This window comes from Propithecus coquereli, unplaced genomic scaffold, assembly GCF_000956105.1.
Source record: "Propithecus coquereli isolate 6110/MARCELLA unplaced genomic scaffold, Pcoq_1.0 Scaffold349, whole genome shotgun sequence".
NCBI classification, from domain to species: domain Eukaryota; kingdom Metazoa; phylum Chordata; class Mammalia; order Primates; family Indriidae; genus Propithecus; species Propithecus coquereli.
This window is the reverse complement of record NW_012149163.1, coordinates 2,041,146-2,054,261: the sequence shown is the minus strand read 5'-3', so window position 1 is coordinate 2,054,261 and position 13,116 is coordinate 2,041,146. Positions and strand designations below refer to the sequence as shown.

The 13,116-nt window shown below is 39.8% G+C and overlaps 1 protein-coding gene across 1 annotated transcript in view; it reads left to right on the top strand.

The window, feature by feature from the left end:
- Window positions 1-13,116, top strand: part of KCNU1 (potassium channel, subfamily U, member 1) — a 167,116-nt gene that overhangs the window by 138,893 nt on the left and 15,107 nt on the right. Inside the window, 4 exon segments of the mRNA XM_012651091.1 lie at window positions 3,210-3,300; window positions 6,524-6,748; window positions 8,248-8,434; window positions 12,813-12,887. Coding sequence (XP_012506545.1) covers window positions 3,210-3,300; window positions 6,524-6,748; window positions 8,248-8,434; window positions 12,813-12,887 — 578 coding nt within the window.

Sequence of the window (13,116 nt, the reverse complement as noted above, 5' to 3'; positions counted from 1 at the left end):
ATTAGTCTCTTTAGAAGGTATATTTCTGCAAGGATCATGTCATTTGCAAAGCATATGGCAGAAGGGAACTTTAGTTAAGGGATGGTGATCTAAATCACATTAGGTTCTGCTTTGGCAAGGACACCAGATGGATGCCTTTATGATGAAGTGGGTGTCCTCCAGCGTTTTCCTTTATGCGGGTCTCCAACAGGTGTTTCCTCTAAAGCATATCTGTTTTCCATAACATCAGAATGAAGAAAGATGTTGTCTGTGACAGCTTGTATACATAGATCATGCTTTTATTATGATAGAAATGTACAGTGATTGATTTGCTATTCTGAGTCAAGTTAAAATGTGCTTGGGAGAAAATCATCTTCCTTTTGCCAAAAGGGCATTTAATTACCAGACCAAGGACTCTTCATCCATCATGAGTGTGGAGAAGGAAGGGAAGTGGGGAAAAGCTGAAGAAAGTGACCAGAGGGGAATAGTAGTAGTAGCCACAGACTTGAGTACTGAGGGCAGAGAGCAGGAAGCCACCTCTCTGAAGGTAAGATAGCTATTTCTAAATTGTTTTCAAAGTTTCCCTGCGAGACAGTCACCACCAGCTTGGGTACTTTATGTAAACATATTTTGAGAAATCGAAGAGACGGTGTCCAGAAAGCTACTGATGGAGAGAAAGAGGGTTCTATAAATGAGTGATATATTCAGTTCTCCAAATCCTGATAAAAATTAAAACCAGACTCAGGTATTAAGTATGTTCCCCGGTGAGGCCCTTTAACAAGCCTGGCATAAAGCCAGCACCATGGTCCTGTCTGGAACCATTAAGAGAGCCTGTGGGGATCTTGGAATTTGGTGCTGGGGCTCATGACTTGTGGATATTTAAATTACCAAAAGCCATGCCAATTTGATTGAACAAGGTAACTGATTTTGGTCAAGCCAACCTTGAGACTTATGTTACGACATTTTCTCGCTAGGTAAATGATTAGAATTCACTAAGTCCACTCAGTTTATAGATAAATCTTCAGTGCAGGAGGAGATAAAGGATCACATCAAGGCTATGGCCAATCTCACTTGGAATTACCTTCCCTACCTTCCCAAACCCTTCTCCAGTGCCCCATCCCCCACCCCAGCTTCCCTGACTAGGTCCTCTCCCTATCCCATTTCCATAGATCTGACGCTTCAGTCCAAGTTGAGTAAGTCCTTTTGTCTGAAAAATTATGACATAAGGAGTTGAATAATGAGCCACATTAATTCACAGGGAAAACCCCTTAACCCTTTGGCATAGAGAGCAGTAGGTTATATTTCTCCCAGGATGTAGAGTGAAATGGCACAGGAGAGAGTGTTGTCATAAGCTACTGACTGCCAGGTGTGAAAAAGTACAGTATGTCCCCACAGATGTTTCAGGGGATAGTGACAGGTATTTTAAAATAAGTAAAGAAATAAAATAAGGAAGTATGTAAGTAAATAGTGAAAGTCTATGTGGTCAGGTAAGTTTGTGAAACACTGGATTACACAATTTTTAAAGGACTTCCTTATTGCAGAAATTCTCTCATATGTTATTTTCGGAACGTTTCATATGCTATTTTCTCAAACTTTATTTGACCACAGAAAACCTTTCCTTGGGACTTTTCCCATTACGAATATGCCATGGAACATGCTTTTTGGGAATGGTGTTGGTGTTGGGATAGGTTGGACGTAATGCCGTGGTAAAACTGTGAAATCTCAGTGCCTCAGCAACACCAAGATTCATTTCTTGTTCACGGGGCATGTCCAACAGGGGTCAAGCAGGCAGGGGCCAGTGTGCTGTCCATAACCGCTTGTGGACCCAGGCTGGCCATCTCTAGAGCTGGTTAGGAGAGAGTCAGAAGACGCAAAAGGCCAGGGGGTTGAGGGGAGGGGGAACTTCTCATGTTTCACTGGACAGAGCTAGTCATGTGGCCCCAGCTACCTGTCCGTAAGCTGCAAAAGGAACCAAGAGCTGATGGTGTGAGCACTTGTCACCTCAACCTCAGCAATATATTCAAGTGCCAGCTTTATAGTTTCTTAGATCTTTGACTTTTATCCATAAAATAAGGGAGGGTAATCTTTAAAGTCTCTAGCAGAGACAGAAATGCTCACCAAATATTTCAGTTTCTTCCCATATTCCCCAGCCCCCTTAAAGTTAGCAGGAGACATGTGACTAGTTCTGCCCAAGGATATGTGAGGAGAAATGACATTTGTCACTTTGGGCCACGGCAGTTCCTTTCTCTTCCTCTGCCTGATGACTGAGGATGCATGTTCCAGATGTTGAGGCCATAAGATGGCAGAGCCTCTGACCCCTCTATGGCCCTGAGTGGCTGTAGGAGGCCTCTCACTTTTTCACCTGAGTGAAATATACAGTGTGGGTGAGAAACAGCCTGCACGGTGTCAGGCCTCTGGGATTTGAGGGTCGTTTCTGCAGTCTAAGCCTAGATTCTCCTGACTTACACAGGTCTTTCTAACCCTAAACTTTCTGTGATTCTATTATCGAAGGGTTGCCTGTGTTCTCTAACAAGCAAATATGCATTCCGTAGGATGTGAGTGGGATTTTTCAAAAGCTCATTTAACCCTTTCAGTGATTGAATATATCACAAACCGAGCATTATGCCCGACTACTGCATGGGGTGATCACGCGGAGGGCTTTGCCAAGACTTAGATCAAGATCAGAACAAAGTCTAGGAAAATGCACGCCAGTGATAGAAGCTGTAAAGAATGCCGAATGCATTTAATTAATAAGGATGTTTCCACAGGGACCCATAAAGAGAAAGATATGTAAAGGAGAAAGGAGAAAAATAGGCTAAAGAGAGAAATTCTACCCATGATTAAATCTCTCGCAGCCTTTTAAATTCTATATTTGGGTGCCCTAAACACTGCTTATGATTTCTGTCAAGCAATAATAGCATCATGATAACAGCAAAATTAAGAGCAGAAATAAGTACCTTCAAGGTACACATAATCTAAGGTAAAGAAGACATCCTGATGTGATTTTTGCCCAAAATGCTTAGTGTGTTTCAGCTATGATATAGTCTGGTCATTCAGCCCCTGGCACTCTTCAGACATGGATGTTTATTCTGCAGTTTCACAGACCTGAGATCATTCTCATTATGTTATTATCCATTTTAGGCTCAAAGCTGTAATGAGTTTTATATCTTGGCTTTGTTACCGTGGAGCCCCAAATGTTCTCAGGCTAACTCTCCACTCTCCCTATTTAGGACTTTACTCTATGATCTAGAGACTGACCAGCTCGACAGTAGTGGTATGTTTCACTGGTGCAAATCGACCCCCTTGGACAAGGTAGTTCTGGTAGGTGATCTTGTATGAAATCTCAAATAAGATAAGGCTGCTCTTAGGGTAAATGATGTTCTTCTGTTAGTCATAAGCACCTGTCACTTCTCGTTGTAAACTGTGAATTTAGGGAAAAAAACAACCCACATACCTCACCAGCCATGTGAGTAACAGAGTAACACATGTGGTATTGACAAAGTGTGTGCGAATAATATGCTGGAATTTAAAACAATTATATGTCTTCAACTATTCCCTCCCTCCGTTAACAATTTCGCTGACTCAGTTATTCAGAAAAATGTTCTCCTGAAGATTTGCTGTTTTGCTAGTAAATCTAATTAATTTAAATGCGCCAGGGAAGGCTCCTGTTTACAAGGACTCTGCAGTTTTTTCTTTGTTCCAAAGAAAATAAGCATTTTCCTAATGTATTGGTTTTGAAATTTGGATTTTCTACAGTGGTTTTTCTTAAAGCTGGTTATACTTACATTTAACACATCAGCCACAAATGTGCCCCCTAAATGTCCTCCTCCCCCCAGCCCATACAACCTTGGTGAATCCTTGTAGATGTTACAGTCCTGTCCCTGTGTGCCATTTCAAAAAGATAAACTAACTTAGCTCACAGAAATGCCAGTGACTAAGATATAAAAAGCCTTGTATTCTAATCCAGGTTCTGCCACCTGCTTTCTGGATCTACATTTACTCTTATTTTCAGGAGTTGGAAATTCAAGTATAATCTCAGGGGTTTACCTTACAAGCAGTAGCTGATAAATTTAACTAATAAAAATGATTGCTTGCATGCTATATGAGGACTATATAATTTTTCATCTATTACTAATTGATAATTATATATATCTTGTCTTGCTTTCCGAAAGTAGTTCGGTTCATTTTTTTTCTGCTAGACACAGACGTACACGCACACGCGCACACAAAACATCCTTGTGGCTCAGCGCCAGTGTCCTGACAGAATATGTTCCAATTTTTTGTAAAAGCATGATCAATCATTTGATCAGAAGCACAAAACTGTCAGAGCTATCATAACAACTGAAGACTATAAGGGTTGCTGAAACTCACCATTTTAGCAATTATGTCTGATTCTAAACTCTGCAAAATAAACATCCGCTGAGCAGGAAGCCAAACATGTTTTCAGTGGGAGGCAGATCTTTAGAAAGGTTGGGAATTTGGTGGCAGAGTGAGACATCCATGATCGAGGAATGGAAATAGCAGATGTTTTATTCGATCACATTTAGATATTTCCCTTATGATACTTGATATGGAATATAGTTCAGAACACCCATTGAGTTTTTTGTTAAGTTTAGAATGCCTTCTAGTTTTAGAAAAGCTAAGGATTTTGAAACGTGTGTCCCTAGGAGAGAAATGTCCAGGTTGCAATATTGTTTATGTGAAAACTTGGTTTCATCTGTGGGAGGGTTAAGTGGAAGTGGTCCACTTAAGTTACTTTGAACAAATGGCACATGCTCCTCGTTCCCCAATAGCCACCATCTTTCTTAAATGGGAGACAGTTTTGTGCCACAATTTCTTGGAGAAATTTCCTCCCTTGCTGTGCCCATTAATGGTCTCTGCCATGCATCTTGTTTTATATTGTTTAGTTCTACTCAGAAGAGCAATTGTTGGACTTCAGACTTGTTCCATTAAATACCGTTAGAGGCTTCATTACTCAAGTTAAAACTAATCGGATTAGCAAGAGACAATTATTTAATAGATTTGGTTAGGATTCATATCCCTCTCTTGGAAGGCTTTCCAGACACGTAGCTTTATTTCCCTTTACGGGGAGATCCCCCTTAGAAAGAGAGAACAGTACAGTATTTCCCAGTATATGCTAATTTGGTAAACTCCAATTGTTGAGATATCAGATGATACTTATTTATCCTGTTAGATTTTTTTTCCAATTTCCATTTCATAGAAGATGTCATTTAACCCAGCAAAGCACTGGCATAGGAAGAATGATATATCCATTTGAAATATTTTGAGTCTTTTTGTGTCTAGGAATGTAGAACATGCTCAAGCTTAAATTTAAATGCATATAACTTATATTCTACCAACTTCTAAGTGTCTTCCTTTGAAAATCTAGGAATTTAATAAGATCCAGATTTGACTAATAGTAACCGAACAATTGTTAAGAAGTCAAGTAACATATACTTTTAATATATTTTTTAGTTTTCAAAACAAAATTAACTTTTTGATTTTAATCATTTTAGAGAAATTGAGGATCAGGGGGGTTGAGTAATTTGCTTAGTTGTATATCTAACGATAGAACCAGAATACAGAATTATGTTTTCTGATTCCAAGTTCAGTGCTTTTTCTATTGCGCCCCAATGCCATATGAGGAGACACTAGCCCATTCCCTGAAAGAAACCAGACACAGGCTTAAAATAAGTTTCCTACAGGAATATCATTTTCTTAAAGTTACATTTATTGTTTGTTTAAGTCTCTATGAATGTGTAGAAAACCTAATCTAAATATATGTCATATATATTATTTTGTTTTCAACTTAATGATTTTGGGGAGATGTTAACAACTGGCAATGCTGATAAAAGTATGCTAGGTATTCAAATGTTTGGGATCAAATGGAGGTTTTATAACCTTCCTATTTCTTTTGTGCACTTTGCATGATGAATTTCTTTGTCTCAGGAAAGAGTCTATTGAATCAGTTCAGTGTATTAGGTTTAACCATATGAAATGGCCAATATTTAACCATTTTGACCCATAAAAAGGTAAATTCATATGATTCAAAACAATATATGAAAAACATCTGAATACTGCAACATGTCATACAACTTGATGTAATTTCAGGGCTCACTAAATGACATAACTTTAGCAATGGAATTTAAAATGTCTTAGTTTTTCACCAAATCTTACTATAGTACATACAAGGCTAGCAACATATGACAAAAATCAAGAGATGTTTTCCTCATTTGGGCCAGTGATTTTACATCCTGAGGAATGATGCTGATTTAAACTTTAATTGATGCACTCCAGGCTAATAGAAACCTACAAAAAAAAGTGAAATAAGAAGGAACTCCACAAAAAGATAAAAGATATAATTGTACAATTTATGCATAATTTCCATTTTTATAAGCAATTTGCAAAATTCTATTAACCTTATGAAAGTACTACTGTGTATGTACCTAGAAGAGTTGGGATGAGGATAAAGAGAGGGAGCTCACTTTGAGAGACTCTCATCTTATTTATCAAAATGACTAGACTCTGGGATGCTTATCCTTAGAAACGATCTGACAAGTCAACGCATGAATTTCGGAACCACATTGTAGCATGTGTATTTGGAGACGCCCATTCAACCCTGCTGGGGCTTCGTAACTTTGTAATGCCCTTGAGAGCTAGCAACTATACCCGGCAGGAGCTGAAGGACATTGTGTTCATTGGGTCTCTGGATTACCTGCAAAGAGAATGGCGATTTCTCCGGAACTTTCCCCAGATATACATTCTGCCTGTAAGTATCACATAAGGGGATAGTGAATATTTATAATGATAAATAATTCTATTAGTACTAGAATTAATACTACTAATAATAATAGCTTTCAATTATATAGTGCTTACTGGGTACCAGAAACTAACTGTTCTAAATAGTTTGTACATATATTAACTTATTTAATCATCAGAATAATCTTATAGGGTAGATGTTAAACATGGTGACCTTTAACACAAAAAGAATAAGCAATTTGACCAAGATTACACAGCAGGTAAGTGGCAAAACTAGGATTTAAATCCAGACATTGTGTGACTTGAGTTTATGCTCAAACACCATGTCTTCATACAAATAAGAGTTTCCCTGAATTTCTGAGTCTGATTTTAATTTAACAGCTAAACTTAAGCTAATACTGACCAGCCTATGCACTACAACTTTTTCATCTTTTCTGGAGACACCTTATATGGATCACATGACACCACAGATGTATAAAGATGTATAAAGGGGAAGAATTTTTTTTTTTTTTGTAGAGACAGGAGCTAGCTCTTTTGCCCAGACTGGAGCTATGGCATGACCATAGCTCACTGCAGCCTCAAACTCCTGGGCTCAAGCAATCCTCCCACTTCAGCCTCAGGAGGAGCTGGGACCACAGGTGTATACCACCATACCTGGATAATTTTTTTTTTTTTTTTTTAGAGATATTGTCTTACTATGTCGCCCAGGCTGGTCTCAAACTCTAGGTTTCAATCAATTCTCCCACCTTGGCCTCCCAAAGTGCCGGGATTACAGGCATCAGCCACCATGCCCAGATGAAGAGGAAGAATTTTGTTTACCTTTTTAAGAAATGGAACTATGCAGATGTTGTATTTCAGTTGCAATTATATCTTCCCTGAACTTTAGTAGGTTTTCCTCCCACTCTATGCCATTTTCCTGGACGAGAAGTCCATTATGTGCACTGTGAAATATACAAAACCATTTGAATTTTCATCAAATAATGCTGGCAATATATAAGAAATATTTTTGAAGCTTCAAAAATAATTGTCTCAAGGAGCAAATTGCATTTGCTTCTTTTACAAAAGCCACCATAAAGTTCACTGAGCCATCCCTCTTACTTCAGTCATACAAAGGAAGAAAAGAAAATGACCAGAATCTCCAGATCCAGCTAATGTTAGGAATTACCAGAAGTGACCTCTAAGTTGCCTGGAGATGGGACCAAATCCATTCCTATTTCTCCACCAAAGAGAGAAGCAACTGCCACTCTGCTGGTTAATCTGGAAAGCACATGTAGGGCCAGCTAGTAACTAGCAAGATTGTGAGGATGCCAATCTTGCCTTTAGTTCCATCTCCTCTCCTTTCTCTGAATTTTTTCCTCACCACTGTTATTCTGACTCTGTTTCTCTTCTTCCACTTGAGTCATCTAATAGATTTAAAACACATTACCCACAAAAAGCCACCCCCCTGAGTCATGAGACAAAATCCCTCCATCTGATAAATCTCTCCTCTATCTATTTTGCTTCCTTCAGGGATCTGCACTCTATGCTGGAGACCTCCATGCAATCAACATAGAAGAATGTTCCATGTGTGCTGTCTTATCCTCCCCACCCAAGACATCAAGCAGCCAGACTCTGGTAGACACAGAGACCATCATGGCCACCCTCAACATTGGGTCACTGCGGATGAGCTGCCCTGCTCAGTCACCTTCAGTGGCAGGTGAGAGCGACATCCCCAGCAGAAAGAGGGTAGGAAGAATGGAATAAGGAAAGAGAACTCCCCTCTGAAGTATTTTAGTTACACAGTTGGGCCAGATGTCCTGCAAGATCCCTTCCAACTCTGACAATTCTATGATAGGAATAGCCTACAGTTTGGTCCTCTGGAATTCTAAGCCAAAGGAAAAACAATATCCATCTTTTAAGTAGAATGCACATAACATTGTTCTCCCATTTTAAGGAAAAATCACTGAATTGTAAGTGCTATTATTTTTTATTAATCAAATATCAGTGAACATAATGATTGGTATGTTATTATAATTAATAAGAGGTATTATTATTAATCAATTCTCATTAGATCTTATACATGTTCAAGTTATAATTCTTAGTTTTGTGGTTGAGAGAATGAACTATAATTCCTTTTTCCTTTTCAAGATGCTTTCAATATATGAATTTTAGGAGACTAAGATCTCTTCCAACTTCTAGAGACTAAAAATTAACTTCCAGCCACTTCAGATTGGAAAACAATGGTGAAAGAGAAGTGAGGATCCCTTCAGCATGAGGACATTATCTTTTCTCCTTTGTATCAGTGCCCGGTACAATTTCTATCACTTAGGAGATGCTTAACAAATACCTATTGAATTGAAGCAAATGAGCTAGTGAGCTGGACTCCCAAGGAGCTGTTGTGTATTTCATTGTACCCAAAATGTGCCTGTGGTTAATCCCACTACAAAAGTGCAATGTCCTTTCTCCTTCAAAATGGGAAAGGGCTTATGTATTAGTCTATTTCAAAAAATTAACTACCATCCACTCAACCTAATATTGAAGTACCATCTAAAGAATTTTCTGTATGTAAAACAGACCTTCAATTCAAGAAGTAAAAGTAAACTGTGATTGGGATTCCCTGGGTCCAGCCATTTCCCTTGGGGATGTATAATCCTCTGTATCAAGATCAGGTACTCAGTTCTCAGGCCACACCGCTGGTGACCACAGCTATTCTACTTTGCATGGCACTTGGAGAGGTCAGACATCAAAGGCATCAGGCATCAGGAGGCTTTCTGTGATAATGACTGTGGCTAAAAATATTCATGAGTCAAATTGGGAAGCCAAAAGAACTACCTCTGATTCCTAGGCACTGTTGCAAGGTGGGAAAATATAAGGCTATGGGGACAAAGGTATATAGGAGTAATCTAATCTTTGACAGGTGACCTGAGCCAGGTACTAGACACACTCTCACTATGCAACCAGGGGTTTTAGGGTGTTTTGCAAAACTGAACTAGTAACAAAGCACCTCGTGAATAACGAAGTGCCATGAAAAGCCAGCTAAGGATGTTTTCCTTTTTATCACATTTTCATTTATTCATTCATTCAACAAAAATATATTCATTTTGTATGATGTGTCCGGTACTCCGTTCCTGGCTAGAAGGTTGCCCTTACAGGGGCAGCTGAGTGGTTTGGTAGAAGGAAGTAGAGGAGAGAGAGAGGAAAAGCCTTGGAAAAGGGGAAGAGAAAAGGAAGGAATTTCAAAGTATTTGAATTGTCATCAAAATAAGTAGGGGCTTTCCCTAAAGATAAAAAGTAAAGAGAAGAATGTGCTGTGTAGGCCTTGTGCCATTCCTTGTATGGATGGGATCAGATCCATTTGTGTGACAGGGACCTGCAAGTCCAGACAGTCTCTACCAATACACCAAATAAAGGTCATCAAGTCTGCTTATCTGGCACTATTGCATCACTAATGTCACATTTTGAGCATATTTCGAGGTGACATATGAATAGCAAAGGACCATTACCCAGAAACTTTACCAATTACTCTAGAATCACAGGAATCTATCTGGAGTTTGTATATAGAAATTCACACTCCTCCAATAAGCCTGTCTGGCACCTTAACCGTTCTTCCCACTTCATATCAATACTTCTTTTGTATCATACATAAGAGATGGAACCAGGAATACCTCTAATAATTGAAAGCATAAATGATTGTGAAATTCTACCAAGAAGTAGAAAAGATTTTCTGCACTGAGCACTCAAATAAGACTAGCTGATGGGCAGTTTTCTTTGCCTTTCTCTAGGTCAGTGGTTCTAAACCAGGGGTGATTTTGTCCCCTGAAGTCACCTGGCAATGGCTGGCGATAGTTTTGGTTGTCACAACTGGGGCATGCCATCAGCATCTAGAGGGTACAAGTCAGAGATGCTGCTAAACGTCTTGCAGTGCAATGCACAGGGCAGCCCCACACAATGAGGACTGGGAAACTTGCCCTGGCGTATCTGGTCAGCCCTTTGTGGGATCAGTGGGCTTTCCCACAGTTTCACAGCCATGAAAACTTTCATATGATACCAAGCTAGAACCACCAGGGCTGTTCCATACAGAGATTCACTGATGGACATTGAGGGTGATGGGGAGACAGCAGAGTGAGGACTCCCCGAAGGAACAGTGAGGATGCCAGGCCTCCTGGACATCTGCATGGGAAACTTCAGGTTTTTCAGTAATGCTCTAATTGCTGCCCTGTCGCACCACAAAGAGAACAAGGTTGGCAAACCTAGGTACCGAACTAAATAATCTGTGGCATAATCTAAACATATAACGGTAATTAAGCCTGACAACTTAATATGCTACTGAAATTTAAATGTATGGTAGTAATCTACAATTACGCAATCTTTTGTAATAGCACCCTGCCAGCCTGAAAGACTTCAGGTATAATACTGTGTACCATTAGGTAGCGAAAATATTGACATTTGAAAAATGTACCCAGGCTGTGATCTGACACATTCAAATTAACCGTTGCTCTACAAAGAGACGGAGTTAAGGCAGAAATTCAGTCTCCACCCTTCGGCGGGCATTGGAAGCAGATATTTGTGCAGTCACTTCAGCTGATATGAATGTATCTGTACCCAGTTGTAACATTTGACTCTAAAAGTCAGATATTCCAAGCCCTTTGCTAGCAAGGGAATCAGGAAGTAGGAGTTAAAGGAGTGTTTTCCCATAATGGCATATGGAGCTTCAACTTTTATCCTATATCCATGACTCAGAAATTTGTTGAATATCAGAAACATCGAGCTCTACTCTGTTTTAACAAGACTTGGCTCTTCTACTGAATATGTTTCAGGGAGATGGAAGAGGTGTTAAATATTGCAGTACATAGCATACCCACTGGAAACAGATAGCTTTGCATTTCCTCTCTCCCTGTCTCCATTTCAGTGGCTCATCTGTTTCTCAGGGAGTCTTACCCACATCACTCACCTGCATTCATTTCACATCCCACCCCCTCCCCAACCAACTACTTACCTAGCTCAGCAAACAAAGGATCTCCCAGAGATCTCACCTCTTCCAAAGCAGCAGGAAATCTTAATTACGAGTAGACCAGTAGACCCTGAACATTCGTTATTTTTTTCCCTGTTACATCCTTAGAAAAGTTCAAGAAAAATAACCAATAGTTTTAAGCATAACTTATGATGAGATAATTGTGGGGTTTTCTTTAATTGCACCCTATTTCCCCACTTCTCTCATCCCTTTTCTTTCTTTACATTTTTAATTTAACTTGGAAACCAAAAATCTAGCATCATGCTTCTTTTTGAAACTCTTCGTAGTTCTCCGCGTGGCAAAGCCATGTTTCAAGCTGGCCCTGTGCTACAGCTCTATGTTAGAGTCGAGGCTCACAGGGCTGAACAAAGTGCCTTCTCTCCTAGGACAGGAGGAAAATGTGTCTAGACACTGAGCACAGAGATCAAGGGCCCCAAGTGACATCCCATCCCTGTCTTTAAGAAACCCGAAGGCACTCCTGGTGGAGACAGGCTAACCAGAAGGGAAGGCAGCCCGTTCTGCTGAGAAGAAAGAAGACAAAAGGAGTGCCTCTGCCGGGAGAGGATATCAGAGAGGCAGATGGCACCAGGGGCCAGGAGCCAGTTGCAATGTTTCCAAAAGCACTCATGGAGCAGCAACACCAATTTGTTCCCACTTTCCTAAAAGTTCTACAAGCAAATTGATGTGTTTTGAGGTCCTGCCTGACTGAGCCGTGATCCACTGTCCATGGAGAATAATCCTATCTTAGTTATGACCGCAATAAGCAACGACTTGGAGGGCTTTGCTGTTTTTGTACTTTATATGAAGTGTCATTTGGAAAGTACACACACAAACACACACACACACACACACACACACACACACACACACACATGCCAGTTTTCAAAAGGAGATGCTTAGGGCATACAATTAATATATATTTTTCTAAATATAGAAATAGATTTGGAATTTGGAAATGGGAATAACTTTCCTAAGGTAAAGCACCAAGTTGCATGATGTTCTTCTACATTCTTATCAAGTTTTGTAAGCCATTTTGTTTGCATTTATCATCTCTTGTCTTCTTTATTTTTGTCTGTGTCTACAGAGGATATTTCAAATTACTTAGGTGGAGCTCATGGAAAAGCAAAACACCGAAGAGTCCCCATCCTCACCGAACTGAGTAAGTTGCATTTTAGGGGCAAAATTCAACGGAGAAATGTTTGTGATGCGTAACTGATGTCCCAAGGTTCTTTTTAGAATCCACAGTCAAAGGACTTGGGAACCAGAATGGGGCCCCAGGAACTCGAAGTGCTTGCCTGGATGTCACCCTTGGCTTTTACTCAACTGGTGACATCATCTAGTGAAGCCTATTATGTCTGGGTGTAAGGATGCAGGAATATCATGCGCCT